The 20,122-nt window shown below is 37.3% G+C and overlaps 1 protein-coding gene across 10 annotated transcripts in view; it reads right to left on the bottom strand.

The window, feature by feature from the left end:
- Positions 1-20,122, bottom strand: part of ATRNL1 (attractin like 1) — a 432,362-nt gene that overhangs the window by 373,360 nt on the left and 38,880 nt on the right. For all 10 annotated transcript variants that reach the window (XM_040071146.2, XM_040071147.2, XM_040071148.2 and 7 more), the window contains exons 3-7: positions 18,141-18,254; positions 17,554-17,682; positions 14,291-14,499; positions 4,635-4,809; positions 3,416-3,503 (exon numbers count right to left, since the gene is read on the bottom strand). In XM_040071146.2, the coding sequence (XP_039927080.1) occupies positions 3,416-3,503; positions 4,635-4,809; positions 14,291-14,499; positions 17,554-17,682; positions 18,141-18,254 (715 nt within the window). The remainder of the gene's footprint in view (positions 1-3,415; positions 3,504-4,634; positions 4,810-14,290; positions 14,500-17,553; positions 17,683-18,140; positions 18,255-20,122) is intronic.

Here is a 20,122-nt window from a genome sequence, read left to right as displayed (position 1 = left end):
CTCTAAATTTTTTTTGTTTGTTTTTTTCAAGAGACTGAAGATCTTAAAGGAAAAATATCAGAACTTTATTCTAACAAGTTAATGTAAGAACTTACTCCAGAAAGGTGTACTTTTTCCCCTTGAAATTCCTTTGACTTGCATAATCAGTTCTTTTTGGCCCATGTAAATTCTGACATTTGACATAATCACTAGTACAAGCAGCAAAGTACTTAATTATTTCACATAGGTTCATTATTGGTGAATCCTAATTGCTAATTAACATATGTCTTCAACAACAGCCACAGCTTCTTCACTATATCTTTGCTCACAGCTTTCATTATTATTAACAAGAGTTACAATTCTTCACTGAGATCCAAAGAATGTCTGAATTAACACAGATCTATCATATTTAATATTTGCTGGTGAAAGGACTTCAAAATGGTTACCCTTTAGTTTGGAATGTCTTGACAAAATATTAGCACTGCCAAATGAAAAGGTTAAATTACATTTTAAGCCTTTATTCTGAACTGCTAAATGATATATTACTCAAATGTATCTTGACTAAAAAGTCCACATTCTACAAGACCTGTAATAATCAAAGTCACTGGTCAAAAAGATCCGACCTCTCACAGAAGAGATAATACATTAGTAATGAATCAGGGAACTGACAGGAAGAAAAGCAAGCTTTGAGTTGATGATAAGGCATGCACAAAACCTAGTTTATATTACTGCTGAAAACACCACTACAATATTCACCACACCACACATAGATTCAATATCTCTAAGAACAAAAGACTCCAGGAAAACAAAACAAAATCTCAGCCCAGGCCTTCAGTTCCTCCTAGAGGAAGCACTCACTATATAAAAGAAGACCAAACATAAAAAGAAACTAAAGTGTACAACTAAAAGCATAAAACCTTCAAAAGAAAAATATGAAAAAAATAATTTTAAGACATAGTTAGACATTTTTTGCTCAGATTACATGAACACTTCCTATTTGAAAAACAAAAAAAAAACCCTTTCCATTACAAATAACGAAATAAATAAAGTTTAACTTAGCAGAAGGATAATGTAAACCTAGAAGAAAATGTAGAGCTCAAAACAAAGTTCAGAAACTCCATCAGATTAAAACAGAGACTCACATCAAGACAAGATATTAAACACTTTAATGAGATGCCTGCAAAATTTATATATATTTAATTTATAAAATTTATATATACTTATATTTATAAGTCTTGTACTAAGACATAACTTTTCAAATGCATTAGCAATACACCTAACTAAGTATTTTGTGGTCCCAACAGATTGTCGGAAGGAGTATTCTGAGAAGTGAAAGCCATAGTAATAAAATGAGGTTAACTTTCCCATGTGAGTTCTTCATGGTAGACTTTACAGGTATTTTCACAGCAAAAACTAAAAACAGAACGTTACACTAGGAATAAAAAAAACACCCAAACCTGGCAGAGAAAGTCCCTGCTATCAGTTCTGAAGAAATTAAAGAGTTAAACCCTGTCTGCAGTATATAAATTCCTGCTTAAAAATGTATCTATACCAAAAGACTGGTAAGGGAGAGGTAGAAAGGACAAAATAAGTGAAACAGACAGATGAAGAAAAATTCTACAAATTTTCAAAAAGGGAAGTTATAGCTTGCAAATAAAGCATTGGCTTTTTCTGAAGAAATCAAAGGTCCAGATGATACATGCACCTGAAATTTCCAAAAGATGTTTGATATTCCTCGTGCCCCAAAGGAGCCAAGATGTTCTGGAACAAGGAAAGCGGACAACACAAGGCAATTAAGTCAATAAAGTAAAGTTTTGGGAAAAAAATAGTCATTTCTTAAGTGAATAAAGGTCATTAGTGGTGTCCCAGACATGTGCAAATGGAATTAGCTTGTTCAGTATGTTAAAAAAACAAGCTGGCTCGGGGGTGAGTGGAAAAACACCAACACTTTTTGACTACACTATGTTATTTAAAATAGCTGAGACAATAGTCAAACGCAAATAATTGCACAAGAATCTCCTAATACTGCATGTGCAATACAAGAAAATAATTAAAGAGTAAATAAATGCTTATATGCATAAGGATTAAAAGATGCCTATGTGAAAAAACAATTTAAAGTGTAAATATGTGGGGATGGGTTTTGAATTGCCTAGAATGAGATCCTGAGGATGTAACTGCCACTTCTGTAAAACTATAAATTCAAAGCCAACAGCAGATTTTCAAAAACCTAAAGTACCATAAAGAATTAACAGGAAAAAAAATTAGACGCTGAATTCCTTATGACATAGATCTCTGAGGTAAGAACACACTAATAAAGACTGTGATTCCTCATTTCTTAAAAGGGATATAAGAGAAAAGACATAAAAGCAACGGTACAACGTTATCCAAGGTATGAAATATCTTCCTTATAGAGGATTATGAAAAACACAAGGAATTTTCAGTATGAAAAGGAAATGGCAGAAGGTGTGATAGTCTGACAGAAAACTGTGAGTAGTATGAGGAAATAAATGGAGAAAAAGAAGTAGGGATTATAAAAATTAAACCAGCTAGTACCAGTTTCTGAAAAGGTTTTATTTCTTAAAAAAATATTCTTGAATTCTTAGGCACAGGATGATGTCAATGTTAAAATAAACACATGGTCCAAAAATTGGGGGAAAAAAAAAAATAGTAAACAACAGGGAATTCATAATTTTTCCACAAAAATGCCATCCTATTTAGGGAGAATCCAGCTGCAAAGTAGGACAGTATTCAGAGGAAGCTTCTCTAAGTTCCTATCATTTTTTCTTACTTTCTTCCCTAGGCATTCACTGTTACCCATTCTTCAAGAGGTGTTACTTTGTTCTGACTTGATACAACCCTGTTTGTTCTGCCCTGCTGGGGGGGCCTTACACAAACAAATGAAAATCAAATTCTGTATTTCTCTGTCACATTTAACAAGTCTGTCACCCTTTGTTGCTTGTCTCCCTGACAGCCTCCTCAGGCATATGTCGGAGCCTTCTCTCCACCCCTGTCTCCTTGTGCTCCTGGATTCCCTGAACAGCCCCCACACCTGGAGCCATCTCTTGACAAGGGACCCTGCCATCAGCATTGGCTCTGCCTGTGGGGTTCAGCCCCTGGGGATGGTGCCTGGTGAGCACAAGAGCACTGCCCACAACCCCAGTTATATCTCACACACACACCTGCTTTTTATTGGCAGGTTTAGCTCGGAAGGTTTATGATGGTCAGCAATGTGATTGAGAAGTATTGCGTGATCTCAGTTCTGAAAACCGTGCAATGCACGTAAGTACCGAAGAAAACATTAATACAAAACATTCAGAAATTAAATTATCCTCAAAAGTCTCAGTTCATGGTAACTCAATTTAAGATCACTAACAGCACACACATCATACAGAATATTACACAGACCGTATTGTACAGAACACTGAAGAGTCCAAACCTGATACAAAGCAAGAGTGTGTCCGTATCTCTGGAGCGGCCCCTTGGATACAGGCACTACATTCCATATACTGCTTTCCAAATTGTAGCTAGAAGAGAAATAGAAAAAGAAACATTTTCAACCTGCAGAGGAAATAGAAGGGCTTATATGTTCAAACTAACTCTGACATGTCAATTTGTCAGTGGGGCAACACGATCCTTTGAACTATTACAACAGTGCGCTAACTTGTAACAGTGCACTAAATATTCCTCAAGCAGAATAGGAGCAGCTCTTTAAGGGACTCACCCACAATCTCAGAAAACAGGAGTAACTAAAAAAAATTACAAGACTTGTTCTGTTATCAGTCACATAAAAAACCCCACCCCACCAAACTGCTCATGCCCCATGCTTTTGCACTACCCTGATGATTTACTGTTGGGCACCCTCTCAACTATATGGTTGTTTTCAATTTCTATTATGTTTTCATTAATTAATCAATGCACAACATTAAATAATAGTGGTTAAAAAAAATTACAAAGGTAGAAAAGAAAAATCCAAAAGATTACGGGATTTGTTCTGGAGATCGCAAATGTGTGGAAGGAAAGCAACAGGTAGACAACATCAGGATAAGTAAACATGCTAATAATATGCTAATAAAGATATTCTAACACTTGCATTTGCCCCATTTATGGCCTCTACATATGAAGTTACCATCCAAATCGTAACCATATCAAGTTACTATTTACAGCTGCTTCAACTTTGTTTTCAATAGGTGGTCAAGTGCACACACATACAAGCTGCCATAAGTAAAAAAAGTGGAATACAGGTGACCTGCCTGACCCTATTGGCACGGCATCAGCAGGCAAAGTGCAAGCACTAAATATAAGTGTCCTGTAAATGTAAATTAACATCAATAATGCACGTGGCTTTCAAAACGTACTGCGTGAAAATATCAGCAGTGAATTTCTTTCACTGTTTTATCACCACAAAGCTCTTTATGTTTTGCAGTTTTTCATCAAAATGAAGTACATATAAATATCACCTGCAGTTTGATGTTGCCCATATTTTCACTTCCTATAATCATAAGAAAGTTTCAAGCATAAAATAAGACCATTAATAAAGGATCTAAAAGAGACATAAACCTTTCAGCTAAATTAGAAGATAGATGCTCCCTCCCTGGTAGGGTTCTGTTTTCCCCACACCCCAACAGAAAGGACATGACAAAGGAGAAATCACTCACTTCAACACCATTTGGAATGAGCTGTAGTTAAAGGTGTATCCACCAATCACCCACATGAACTTCCCATGGAGGACAGCCTTGTGGGAAGCACGGCCCACAGAGGGGCTGAAGGGCTTCACGTTGGGCAGAATCCAGTAAGACTCCGTGGAGGGCACGTTCAAAGAACAATCTGGACCTGTTTTGTAAACAAATGTTCAATTTGTACAATCTGTTAGACGGGGATGTTAAAGCAAATAAAGCAGAAACAGGGGAGGCTTAATTACAGATGTCAGGATTGCTCATTCTGATAAATTATGGTGTACACTTTTATGTTTAACAGATGCTCAATGAAAAAATTGACAACAGGGGATGTCAATCTAATTGAAAGCATTAGATTAGCTCAAATAATAACAATTCATTTCCGCATTCTTCTCAGAAAACAGACTGTGAGTCACAAATTGAAAGAAAGGCACAAAGCATCACGTTTTTAAATGACCTGTCATTTAGGTCTAAAACTTTTAGCACTGTATGTTACCTTTGGGGAAAAACTATACTGTATTTGAACCAGAATAAGTTTATATCAAAGCAAACACTACAGTAAATTAAGTTACAATATGCATTATACTATATTAAATATTAGAAGTTAAAATCTGCCTTTTGCAAATGCCATTCTGCATCATTTTTCAGGAGGAAAATACACTATCAAGTTCTTTATCAAACTAATGATTTGAATATTTAAATTTTATAACATTTTATAGACCATTCTACAAAGCCACCAAACCCACAGCTACTACATATTATTTTCAAATTAATTTTGGCCAATCATTTTTGCAAAAGTAAGAAAAGTTGGCAAAACTCGTAATTTTATTAGGTGTAGGCTATTACAAACGTGAACAGCAAAATCTGGGTTTTATTTGTTCTGTAATAACAAAAATGTGATCTCTTCATCATCAGATTATGCTCTAGATCTTATTTAAAACCTGACTATATGTATATATAAAAAAATACTGCTGATAAAGGCTATTATTGCAGGGCCTTTGAAGAACCACAGAACAAGTTCCTGTCTGACCATGTGACTGAACAATAAAACAATACACAAAATTTAACATAGTTAAACTGAAAACCAAGTAAGGTGCATTTTAGGATCATCTCAGGATAGCTCAGGAAAATATTACATCACCACTCAGCAATGGTGAAAATAAAGAATCGTGTCAGAATCAAGAATACTGTTACCCAACTGCATAAATCTGTGGCTTGTGTAACCTTAGAAAACCGTGACCTACTGAAAAAGAAGAGATTAGTGCTGGAGACTGTTTACAGGAGACTAATAAGGATGTTCCAATTACAGAGGCCACTAAATGCCTTTGAACTACTGACTTTTTCGCTTGGGGAAAAAAAAAATTGGAAATGAATTCTAAAAGTCTATAAAGTAAGTGACAAAGAGAGGGTGAATATGAAGAATCCACAGTCACTCTGAATATAAAGAGCTGAGTTTTATTAAATGCAGCTTGAAGAAGCCACGTTCAAAGCCAACAAGAGACAGTTCTTCATGTAAAAAGTATCAGATCCCTTTTGGCAAGGATACTCTCCTGGCAAAGGGTGCTCCAGATGCGAAGATTTACATGTATCAAGGCAAGACCAGACATAATTTTAGAAGAGCGAGTTGATGAAGTTTACTAAGTAACCTAAATAAGTAATGTACATCAAGTTTACAATCATTTTAAAACATGTTGTGGGAATAGGACTGCAGGAAGAGTATGTTTTTCCACTGTTTACTGTAATTTGGGGGGCAACTTGTTACAGCTACTTCCTATACACAACAACCAGGCATTCAAAGTGTACACAACCAACCATCAACTTTTCTAGTACACTGCAGAAGAATGATGTCCACTCGTATCCAAATTACCTTCCATTCGCTAAACGATGGAGACACTCAATTCCCATAGTTCATTATACCTTCTACTCAGAAAAGATTAATGGGATCTGAATGAGGTCTAATGAGAGTATGAACAATTCAGTATATTATTTCCTAAGCATTAATAATTGATGCCGCAATAGAGTTGTAACCTCAGCAAAACGGTGATTCTGGTAAATCACTGGAGGGAACAATTTGAATATAAAAGGGCTTTAAAGCAAACAATTGATTTAGCGTTCTTTGATCAGGGAAGAGGTTAAAATGATGGCAAGGGTGCCTGCAGGTCAGCAGGAGCAGCCGCGTCCCTGCCCGGCGGTCACCAGGGATGGCGCGGCCAGCAGCGACCCCTGGCGGCGAGCGCCGCGCGAAGCAGAATTGCTGCGGCACAGCCAGGCACTATGGATCGCTGGCACCGACCGCAACGAAAGGAACGCGAGAAAAGCGCCCCGTACCAAGTCAGGAACGCAAAAAACCTTAGCCGGATCAGTGATGGAAAGAATGCCACAGACAGCCCTCTTCCAGCCTCAGTGCTTCATCGGAACTGAACAGGAAAGGTGAGAGGGAAAGCAGAAACAACACTGTGCCATAGAGTCAGAGAAAAGCCTTGGGCTGGAAAGAGCCTCAAAGATCACCTAGCTCCAATCCCACTGCCCTGGGCAAGGACTGACCACGTCATGTATCAATCGGGACAAAAATGGAATACATAGCTGCAAAAATGCAAAACAATAGAATAGTACTGGCCTCTACCAAAACATCATTTAAAAGCGAACCCTTTTGTATGGCTATTGCTTTATATATTGCAAGGTAGATGTAGGACTCATAAATATCATTCACAGATTTCCTACTGGAACACATACACCATTATTTCAGCAAAAATACATGTTCTCTTCAGAAACATCATATTCGCTGAATGTGTGCCTTCTCTGCAACAAAGAGCACTACAGCTGCAGAACAAAGATAATGAAAAATACATTTTGTTATGTTTTATGCAAATATGATTTTCCTCCATTCATTTAAAATTGAGTTTCTTTCTTATCTTCCTAATGTGTCAGTCAATCCACTGGGGGGGGGGGGGGGGGGGTGGTGAGGAAAGGGGAAACACTTTCAAAACAGCAAACAACTTTATAAACCTGAACTGGAAGTCAATTACGTTACCCTCTAAGGTAAGAAAAAATTCTATAGGTTTAAAAAAACAATTTATCCCCACCACACAAAAGAAAGAATCTAATTTCTATCTATTGAGGTGTTTCATGAAAAGCCAAAGTAGCAATCTTAAGTCATAAGATCAATTTCCACCTAAATGACTAAACATCATCTATCGTCTTCAAACCAAATCTTTTCCTTTGGGAGCACAGGAGAAAAAAACAGAAGTATTGATGTGTTGAATATAAATTCCACAGTGCTCTTCCTATAATCTAATGAAAGCCATTTTAAAAGTATTTGTTGTTTATTCTGGTTTCATTTGTCCGATCATACGAGTTGAGAATTATTAATTTAATATAATTCTTCAACCACCACAACTCAGTGGTTGAAACCATCCTACAGTCAGACCAGTTGGGCTGGAACGGCTCAGTAAATCCTGCCAGACATTCTACGAGTAGGTGCACCCATGTGCCCCTGCACACCTCTGCAGTATCTGTACTGGATGTAATTATTTCTCCCATCCTGCAAATAGCCTTTCTGAAAATGAGACTCGATGGAAGGCAGAGAGATCCTGGTCAAGTGTCCAGCTAAAGCAGCATGGCAGCAAGCTGTGCCAGGACTCAGGCTCCTCCAGAAATCCTCCTGCACACGAGCTGATGCAGCTCCTGAAATGCCCCTGGGTGCTGTTACTCAGCCCCATTTGTCTCCTCAGGCAGGAAGAGTGGAGCATCCAAGGGCACTGTGGCCTTGGGGGATGTGCAGGGTCGGTCTGAGTGGGGGAGCCAGAAGGGCTGCAGGGCCTGTCATGGGTGGGCACTGCTCCACAGAACCCTTGAACTGCTCAGCTCCAGACCCCACACTCGAGATCCACAAGGCTGACACACAAGATAGGGCCAGATGTCACAGCATTGTCTGCTAGGAGCAGAGACATGATTGAGAACAAGTACGGTCTCTGGTATTTGTCTTGAACAAAAACAGGTCTGGCTTCTCACTCTCTAGAAGAAGTACTAACTTCCAGATCAGCTGCAGCTGACAATACTCATTGGACCAGAGATCCTAAGACTCCATCCCAATGGCAGCAAGGTACCAAGCTCCAGTATCTCTGCTAACATCTTCTAGAAAACTTCACAGCTCAAAGACAAAAAGCCTCCTTCCAATTCCCAAATGATGTATTCATCAGTTTATCTCTATTTTTCTTCTACCAGTGATGCTATCACTGTACTTAAGGACCTGGTCTGTCTCTACACCCCACAAATGTTTAGAAAGAGCAACACACTTCCCTCCCAACCTTGATTTTACTTGTTTAAACAAACCATGCTCTGTTAGTGCCTTCCATAGCCCTGTCCATCCTAATGGTTTTCCCTCTGAGTCTGTTTCTATTTGTGTTCATAAAACTGTAGTAACAAAAAATGAGGCATACTACTAATGCTTCCACATATTTAACTGGCATTTCTGTGAGTGATCATCCTACCAGCGCACTTGGTACTCTGGAGTTTGCAGAGTATATAAAATTAATAATGTTAATTAGTTCATGTTCCAATTGAGATAGACAAGCAAGTTTTCTCCCATGTTACTTTCCACATTTCAGTCCAAGACTATAAAATAAATTCTTAATAGTCGTCTCTAAACATATTAATTTGCAATTTATACTAAAGTAATTAAATCCTACACATTACTTGCAGATTTTTTTGCAGGATATTCTGGTTCTCCTTCATATTTAAAGTACCTTCCACCTTCCTATTAGCAGATTTCATTAGCATCCTTAAGGGTAGGTTACAAAAATTATGTAACAATATCAGTCCCAAGATTAGCCTTCAAGGAGCATTGATATCTTTCCACACGTGTTCAGCACACCCACTCACATTTCATGATGAAGCAGCTGAGTTCCCCTTACTGTTCTCTTATGTATACACTGCACTCTTCAGTTTCAATGATCTCCTGTCATCAAATTCTGAGGTTCAGGTAAAATACATGGCAATTTTATGTCAATTTTCTTACAGGTTATCTTCGTATGAATTAATTGATAAATTCAGATTTCAACTCTTTGTTGTTAATCACAATATGTCTTTCATTATTTCTTTCCTCGAGTTGTGGTCTAGGACTCTACACGGTGCAGAAATGAAGCTAACAGGTTTTGAGCTGCATGAATCACTTTCTTCCTAATCTTAAATGAAGGTGCTACAGATAATAAAGTAAATTTAGTATCTTACCTTATATCAAGGTGATCAGCACTATCTACTTCTTGTACTCACGACAGAGTATGGCTTGGGATCATTATTTTAATCAAGTTCTATTTTACTACATTTAAGTGTATGTTTTTTAAACAAATATATAGGTCATAGATTTATTCTAAATGGATTACATTTTTTCATTAAAACTCACAAATAGCAGGGGACTCCCTTCCTGAATCTCATCCTAATTAGACATAGAGAGCATTATCAACCCCTTTAATGCAGCCATTTAGTGAAACAAATCAAATAAATTCTGTTAAACTTGCTTTGACTAATTGTCAAATGACACCATAAAAGTATTTAAAACTGGAGCTGGCTCCTCATTTACCTGTGATGTTACTTCCCTTGCAATAGGGACACTTGATTTTTTGCACACAATTTTCAGACACTAAATTTCTAATTATGACAGCTATATTTTGTTTACAAATTGCACAGTCCTCCAAGGATGCTTTTCAAATTGTTAAATTCCAGCTGAAGATAAATCTGAAGAGCATTTCCAGTACACATGAAATAACCTTTCATTGCAAGACAATTCCTTCCTACCAATTCTATAGATGTAAGCTTTCCTTAGACAACTCTCGTTTCCATGATCAATCTAAAAGATTCTACAAATACGGCGCACAGAAATAGAATTTTAATTTAAAATTGGAGGACAGAAAGATTCCTTGGATATGTGTCTTTATATGCACATACAGTATAAATGCACATATATTCAAGAGGACATTCCCCAGACTGTAAAACTGCAGTTTCTCATTTCTGAATTGATACTTGGCCAGGAGATGACCTGAAAAGTAAACTTGAGACAGAGAGAGCATTATCACAGAGCAGAACAGTTATAAGAAACCTGCTTCTATTTTCTTTTTCCTTCCAAAAACAGGTCTGTTCAAAGCAAATGTTCCATCACAGGTCCTCATCTCTGAAGATGCAGACTTGTGCACTTTCTGTTCAAGAACATCCAGGCACAACGGGCCAAAATCTCAAGAGTTCAGACCTGCAGGCATTTGGCACAAGCTCTTCCCAGTGCTGCATTTCACCTGCTGCTGCCTGAGCCCCCATTTCAAACCATCCCCACCAGTTTCAATAAACCAGCACGACAGAAACACAGCTTTACTAAATCTCAGCGCTGGGGAATAAGGCAGGCGAAACAAGAGAGTTTGACATCAAAGCCTTCCACTGAAAAACCCAAATCCAGTGAGTCCTTTCAGGATAACCTGAGTTAGACAGACATTGACAGAGCTGTTCTGGTCACACTCAAGATGCTGTTAGAATAAATGCCATAGTACCAAGCAAGCAAAACTCTGATTTTACACTGCAGTAGTCATAGCTCCTTTTATACCTTCATTGTTTACTCTTCTCCTTACAGAAAGGCTCATGTTTCCCTAGAGAGATGTTATAAAATTCAAGCTGCCTGAACTGCTAATGGACTTATTTCAAAGTTAATTAGTTTAATTTCAGAATCTGGTCTTCTGCTACATCTCTATCTGCTAGGAGCAGCTCTGTAGGGAGAACCAACTAACTATACACGTTCCAGAAACTTTATTGGTGTTTTAACTTTGAATTAGGGCTGAATGTCTGTTTGGGGCTGGTGTGCATTATGTGCAACCTTAGAACCCATTTTTGGTGTAGTTCCTTATAAAAGGAATGCACTTCCTCTGTTTCCAAACCATCTTAATGCAATCCAAAACACACTAAAGGTGAAGGATCAGATTTGCTTTGAAGGTACCCTACTGATCCTCTTAAAGACTACTTTAAACATATCCTGTAATTCCTCTCTAACAGATTCCCCTTTTGCTTGCAGTGTTAATGTTCAATGATCAAAGTATCAATAAAGTTTCTCTTAACTTCAAGAGCGCCTTCAACTCCTTTTTTTTCCTGTCACCCAGGAATCAGCAATGTTTTCAGCATTTTCAAAGACAGTCCACTTAACCCTCTTAAAAATGTGGAACTGTTTGCTATCCTTCCAGTCATCCTGAATTTTTTCACCTGTCACACAAGCCTTTAACTGTTTGGAAATCTCTCTGCTCCTTTATAGCCTGGAACAATCCAAGACATGGTGTTCCTGGTATCAAAGAGAATCTTCTGGCTGGGAAAACATATTCAGCAAAAAAATCTTTCTGTAAAATTCTTAAATAGGTCAAATTGTGCAAGAGCCACCATTTTGGTCTCAGCCACGTCCCCATTTCTCTTTTACATATGCCTAGCAAAGAAAGGGAGAGCAAGTCAGTAGTTTTAAGGCATGTATTTTTCCTCCCTGAATTACATCCACCGCCTTTTATCAGCAGGCATCAACACATTCTGTTAGATAACAGCAAGACAGATTAGCAAGGAATGGGACAATGTAATAGGGTACAGAACTCAAAGAAAATACTCCTTTGGGAAAAGTTCAGCCTCCCTTATGTTGGGTGAATATTTTAAATTAACCAGATTTTCTGTAAATACTAAATTTTGTTCTTACACCAACTACCTCAGAAATATTTAAGATTACTAGAAATATTAAAAATACTTTGATTTTAAAAACAATGCACTTCACTGTACTGTCACATGTTTTGATAAATTCAAGGTCTATTAAAAATAAAAATTATGCCAATTATTTGTCTTCAAAGTCTAAAAATTCTATATTTGTACAACCAGCAGCCAGTTGCAAGTATCTACAAGATCCTCATATTAAATTCCATGAGACAGCTAATAACCAGAGGACCCTACTTTTGACTCAAAGAAGCTATTCCATCCCAAATACCCAAAAGTATTCTCTTTCCTCAGAATGCTTGTTTTAAGTGTGTAATATTCTTCAGAGCTGCTCCTTCAACAATAACCACAAGATGTCACCACTGTAAAAGAAAAACTCCATGCAGTAAAATAGGAAATTCTGGGATTTATATTCTGAATTGGGGATCTAATTATCATGCACCCAAATCAATGCACTTCAATGATTTTTTTTTTTTTTTTAAATACGGGCACTAAAGTTACTCCAAAGAAGATAAAAAGAAAATAATAATAAAAAATGAAATATGAAATTCTCTTCTAAAGCATATAAATCAAGATCCTTCAGCCACTTGGTTTGAATTACCAAACACTAGAAAAACTTGTCAGACAGCAAGAGAAAAATTTATGATTCCAGCACTGCAAGTAATCTGCACAGAAGGCAGTATTAGTCTAGAAACTACCGACAATACAGATATAAATAAATCAAGAAATAGAGAATAAAGCAGACTCCCAGAGAGTTTAAGGAAAGTTTGGGATTTAGTAAAGGAAAACAATTATATAACCAAGCCAGCTCATCTGTGACAGAATTTAAAGGAAAATAAATTAACTGAAATCTATGTAGGTTCAGTGAAAATCCAAGGAATAATGAAGAAAATTATCCTTATGTAATCTCTAGGAAAGAGCAAGAAACTAGTATGTACAGAAATGTTAGGTGAAAGGAAGGTACTAGCAGCAATGATCAGATTTTTCATTTTATTTTGTGCTTAAAATTTCTAATAGGTTCATAGCACTGTATCTGAAGGTATAGCCTAAAAGCATTTCCAAAGATTTGTGACATTTCCCTATTTTGTACTCAGAATTTGACATTGCAAGGAAACCACGCACAACTAAAAGGACAATAGCCTTGCTGCAAATTCTACTGACAACTTCTCGACAGAGATTAAGCCTTCAGGATCTTTTTATGCACTACAGTTCTTGAGGGTTTTAAAGGACTCAGTAATAAGTCTACACTATTTCCATTCAATGTCCATATTGCTAAACCACTTCCCTTCTGTGGGTGCAACTGACTGCCTCTGAATGAACGACGCATTAATTATTAAGAAGCAAAATGTATTAGATCTCATTGTGACTGTGGAGTAATAGGTGTGACAGATAATAGGAGTTAAAAAGTCATTTCCTTTGACATGCCAATAGAAACAGTAATAAAACAGAACAGAGGCAGGAAGTCATGGGAAGATGGCATATCAGGTAAGTAATCTGGAGGGATTTTAATATTTCGGTTAAGAGAATGGCAATTTCTAAGCATAGAAAGCTAAGCAAATTGAGACTCATAACAGAAGTGGTAAACGATAAAAACAATAATCCACAAGCATCTAGCATAATTATAGTAAGTGAATTAAACATTTAGGATCTTAAATAATTTATCTGTAATGAGAAACAATGATTTATGGTACTGGGAGTAAAGTACATCCATTAGCCCACACAGACACTCTTACACCATTACAACAAAGCAGCTCATCCTTCTTCACTAAGAGGCTACTACAAATAATAGCCCAAAAAAAGCAGACAGTGGATACTTTACTTTAGGAAAAACTTCAGAAAAAAATGCGATGCAGTGATGTGACAATAAAAGGAGGGTGGGGAGAAAATCAAATTACCTAGGCACTAAAGCAAGCAAAGCTTACCCTGCCAGCTGTCATTGCAAACACAGAGCTTCTCTCCCGTCAGGTCACAGTAGCCGTGATCCGGACTCCCACAGTTGGCTTTGCAATAGGGAATGTCACAGGCCTCTCCTTTCCAGTACTTGTCACACTCACAGTACACCCGGCTCGGCACAGACACGCTGGTTGTGCACTTGCCATGTTCTGAGCAGTTATTAGGGCAAGAGTTAATCCTGAAAAAAAAGTAAGTATGTAAGATAAGGGAAACGATCACCCACGAGCTGGCGATAGTTTCGTCTGACAGTACTCCAGTGGTATTTGTTAGATAAAGTATGTTTTAGCATGAAAAATTTTACCGGTTTAATGATGATTTTACAGGCAAATGAACACAAAAGGTGTTGATCCAACCATAGGTACAAAGTCTGTGATGCTCTCAGGATCCCAAACACATTGCACTGCAACAAATATTGACATTAAACGGAAGGACAGGCCCTGCCTGGAGAGATCACTACCTGCTTTTCTCCTATATTCCAGTATAAGCACTCAGTCCCTTCAAATGCTTGTCACCTCTAGAAATACACTGGAAGTAATTGAGCTTAAACTCTCCACCACAGGCATAGAGTTAAAGGGTTTTCCTGAGTAGCTTCGGTCCATACTATAAACAGTATGCCTAACATCTGGGGAGAATAAAAGAAGGAAAAACAAGTAAGGAAAAATACAAAAAGGCTAATATCCCGAAATGACTTAACAGGTAGTACTTCATGCTTTGAATCCTTAATAAATGAGCCACCTTAATTCTGCAGTCCAAGATGCAGAAACAGGAGAGCCTAGGCTGAAAGAAGTCTGTGACTGTTCTGGAAGTTAGCATTTCTGTGATACACCCTACCAAACACTGAGATCACAGGCAACCGGAGTGCAAAACTAAGCTAAGTGGTTCCAGAAATGCAGGCAACTCCTTGAAATGAGGGAAGATGGAGGACATCGAAGTACGTGGGTCCAAGGGTTTCCATGAACTCAGGCAGTATGTGCCTGATGAAATCCAAATAGGATTTGAAACTTTTTTTGATGACTCATAGCAAACTCAGAATGAAGTATTACTACAAACCTCTGATGATAACATAGACCACTCCCTGCAGATGTGAGAGATGGATACTGTTCACATCTTCCTTACTGAGTGAAGCTCTAACTCAACAAAGAAAGAGCTGTCAAAAGTTAGCAAAGAATTGTTCAAGGCTGGCCTTTGACAAGATATATTCGTGGTAGGACAGTGAGGAAACATGCTTTTGTCTTCTAGAGACTCATTTCTCAAAGGACTGGTTCTGTTACACTGCTAAAATAGAAAATTCCACATCTGACCATCATTCCAAATCTCCTGAGCATTTAACCTGGTAACACACATGGCATTAAAACCATTCACGGCATTAACAGCTGTATGCTATGGCTGTGAAAAGCCTCTCCCCCAACCTCACACAGAGTATTCTGCAGGAAGGTGAACAGTTAAATTTTTCCATCAGGAGATATTAGTTGGAAAGTAGACCCTTTCCCACTCCAACTGGATCATCAAGGATTCAAATAAAATAAAAAAAACTGGATCAGCAGAATTGGAAGAAGCTTGCCTGACTCAAAGGAATGGAAAGTTTACTCAGACTGTTCTGGAGTAATTACAGTTGTTTGCTACTGAAATGGTGCTTTAGTCACAGATTCTGTGTTTCTGTCTTCCCCAAAATAAAGGAATACATGCAATCCATCAAGATGAAGTCAAAAAATAAGGAACAGGGTAACATAAGCAGAATGCAATAGACCAGTGAGAGAAGCAGCCATAAAAAGTAATTCTTTATCATAAACAGTGTTACTGTTGCTGCATTAAAAATACATTTTAAAAGTATTCATTGCAATAAAAGACACAGAAGAACAGAGTACATACAATTTCATGAGTTATATATGTAATGGAATTAAAAACTTCAAGTTTTTTTTCATTTATTTTAGATCTATAAAAAAAATTAGGTAATGATATGCAGCATGCACAACATTACCAAGTAATGAAAGAATGCATATACACTCATTTCTTAAGAATGCCAAGTCTTATTGCCATTTGCTCCTAGGACAAATAAAAAAAGTGTAATAAAAGCTTCAGGGATAACTGAAAAATGTAACTAATTACAATAGAAAGTTTGCCAGGTGATTGCATTTTACTGATGTCAACCGAGAAAAATTAAAAATACCCAGTATTCTAGGCTGCCATTTCCAATCCAGTATATACAGTGAGGCTTCCCAAACTTTGAATAGCTATTTATTATCTGGTCAGAGGTGGGAAATCTGCTGCAAATTACAGCAATAATCTTCCCATGGACAATGTACCAAGTACTGTGCCAAGAGCAAAGCTATGTTCAGAAACACAAATAGGAATTTTAAACTAATAAAGAATATGACAAAAATGTTACATGTACTTCAACATAAGGAATGCAGCTGGCCACCACAGCCCAATAACTGGTATTCCAGGATCTGAAGAGATTGAGAGAAAGGAACAGGCATCTCTTCAATCATGGAGAAACTGTCACATGAAGAAAGAGGTCCAACAGGACCAAGCAATTCTCTCTTGAACCAAGGCATGCAACATGAAGATACACTGCATTGTGTCACAGGCACCTCCCAAATGAGACAGAAGTTGCAAACAAGTGGTACATATGAAAAGGAAAAGGCTCAGCTCTGCTGGATGCATCTTTTGAGCTGCTGACACAGAAAAGGAGGCTGGACAGCAGCAATCATGGTCATATCAGATTAGACTTTGCCATCAGAGAAACTAAAAGACACAAAATGCAGGTAAGATCTACGAAGGCAGAGTGTAGACTGAGATGGAAAACAGGAGGGGAAGTACCCAAGAAGAGGAAAAGAAATGGAATAAAAAAGTGAAATTGCTTGGAAGGTTTCAAAAGCCGTAGTACATTCAGTAAGAAAAATCAGGCAACAGATGATCCCAGTTCAAGAGAAGGGAATTTATATGACAGCAGATATAATCTCCCTTCTAGTCCATATGACAACTATATGTGTTGGATAAACACTGGAGGGGAGACATTCTAGTTCCATATGGCACAGGAAAAACATACTCTGGGAATGGCCATGTGAATTCACTCAAAAAAACCATACTCTGTCTCTAGGAGTTTTTCCCCCCTAACTCATACCTTAATAATTCAATACAATCCCAGCCTCCTGGTTTTAGACACCACTGAGTACAACTCTTATGCTATCAAAAAAAAACAAAGGTAATTACTTAGTATGAAAATACTTACGAATAAAAAATGTTAAATCCCGTTAGGTTATAAGCAGCATCACTAAAAAAGTGTAGCAATGCATAGCCAGATGTGGTAACCACTTCAGGAACAGTTTCATTTCCACGCACTTCAGGGACTATTAGACCACTGGAAAAGAGAAGGAGAAAAATAGTTTTAAGCAATCTTTGGCATATTTATGGGAAAAAAAGAAAATAAAGAGGGAGTTCAGTGTTCTGCTGGTTAACTATATAAATAAGATGACTCATAAATATAATTTTAGAACTTTTTTTTTTTTCTTAAAGGATACAAGGTATATAAAACTTGTCCATGTATCTGCAAGGGAAAGTGCCTGTGTATAAGCATTAACGTTGCATGCAATGTCAGCAGTAAGTATCCAAATAATGGATTTCTGTTATGATTATCTAACCAAAGCTCTAACTTTTTGGGATGCATTCTAATACAATTTGACATACATGATCCCATAATACTGATATAAGAAAGCAAGCTAGTTAACATATTAAAGCTTCTAACGTTCCTTTTGTCCCCGCTAACTGAAAATGTCCATACACGACTACACGGACAGAAAGATTAGTAAATACACTCACCTAAACACAGCTATTAAAGGTGCATATATTGAATCTCCATCATATACATACATATGGTCCCAGCTACATTCTGTGGCAAAGTGATTAAATCTTAATCTTAGTATTGCATTTGGGCTGAAAAAAAGAACATTGATGCAACACATTATTTACAGAATTACTGAGAGCATAGGATCAACAACTCACAGTAGAATTGATCATGCCAACATAACTCTGTTAAGATATTTTGAGTAGTAATTAAATATTTTGAAGTGTTAAATAACAAAAGTCAGGGCAAGAAAATATTTCCCTTTATCTTAAATTTAAAAATACCATATTCAGCCCACAGCTAATAATCCCTAAAGTTAATAAGAGGCTTAACTACCAGATTCTGTCAGTATTCAGAACCACAAATTTAGAGCAATTAAAAAATCTCATTTTATTATACTACATTTACTTTACAATGTCAGGACTATGAATTTTAAAGAATCTTTCAAGACAAAAATCACCCACACATCTTCTTTCCAGTATTACACTAATAATTGAAAATAAAAATCTTAAAAACACAAATCTAAAATTGCAACCAATATTAGTGCAAGTGCCTGCCTCCTGCCTTCTGCCAACACATGGGAAATGTCATCAGATTTTGGCTGAGTTCCAAATGGATCTGTTAACTTTCTGAGAGGGGAAGTTTCACATATCACAGAATTACCAGACAAACCTACATATATATATATACACACACACACACACACACATATATATATATATATATAAAAGCAATGTTTATTTTCTTGCAGTTGTCCTCGCCCCTGACAGGCTTGAATACGTCAGTACAATTTGTCAGTTTGGAAAACGTGGGATTTTGTGACAGACCCTTTGGAGAGAGCTCTTTGTTCATTTTTTAAGACAGAGTATTATACACATATGTGACTTCCTCATGTGCTGCCTTTTGGCACAGTGTCACTGGTTGCTTTACTCCTCCCCAGACTGTGCAGCACATTGATTCCTCCAGATACCCACTCTGCCATCTCCTGAGAACTGGAGGAATGGAGTGGGGAACAGCTTCAAAGCAGAGTTTGCCTATGGTGCTGAGGCATGTTTCCACCTTAGTGCAGTGCAGTGCAGATATTCCTGAGCTAGCCTGCCTGAGTAAAAAGAGAAGGCTAGCTAGGTCAGACATATTCAGCTATAGCCTGGTCTTTTAGATAACCTGATTTTGCAAACACCCATAACTTCACTGCTGCTTTGTTTAAATTACTGTCTGCATATAAGCAGACCAAAGTTAGACCCAACTCATCATTTCTGAACTACAGCAGCAGAGCAGATATCCAAGGTAACTGAGATTATGACAACATGGAGTTAATTTTCTTCTAGAATGTTAGTAGAACTGTGAACTAGAGTCAGCAAAATCCTGACCCCTATCCTGGGGGTTGGGGGGAATTCTGAAATGTAGCCAATTTGAGCCATTAAAACTTAGCCATACTAATTTTATGTGTCTCATTGTTTCTTCAGGCATGTGTGCGTGTTTCTGTGCTGCATAAACTGAAAAATTAGCAACAGGCATGAGGTATCTAAGTGCAGGCATAAAACCATTTCAAAACTAGGTACATGAGAAACTGCAGAATGCAAAAGAAAATACTTTATAAGCACTAGCTTTTGAGTCACATAACTGAATAATCATTCTGTAGTTGAGGCCATTCCTGATTTATCACTGATATGAGTCAAATAAGTTTAAAAAAGTCAGGTAATGAGTTAACTAAAGGGATTCTGTAACCACTTTTGGAACTGATGTAAAGGCACTCAAATATACAACAAATTTATCACTGGGTTTGGAGGGCCTGCAGCAACAGCCAAATACTGATGTCAGCCTAATTTTTGCCAGCAATTTGAATGGGAATGGAATTTGGCCAACTCTAAGCAATCCTGAAAATCCTAATATCGTTTTTTAAAATTCTATATAATATTTAAACAAAACTAAAACAAACAAAACACCAAACTGTTCA

The sequence above is a fragment of the Hirundo rustica genome, chromosome 8 (genome assembly GCF_015227805.2).
Source record: "Hirundo rustica isolate bHirRus1 chromosome 8, bHirRus1.pri.v3, whole genome shotgun sequence".
Taxonomy (NCBI): Eukaryota; Metazoa; Chordata; class Aves; order Passeriformes; family Hirundinidae; genus Hirundo; species Hirundo rustica.
Note: the sequence above shows the minus strand (reverse complement) of the source record. Positions and strands in the feature narration are given on the sequence as shown.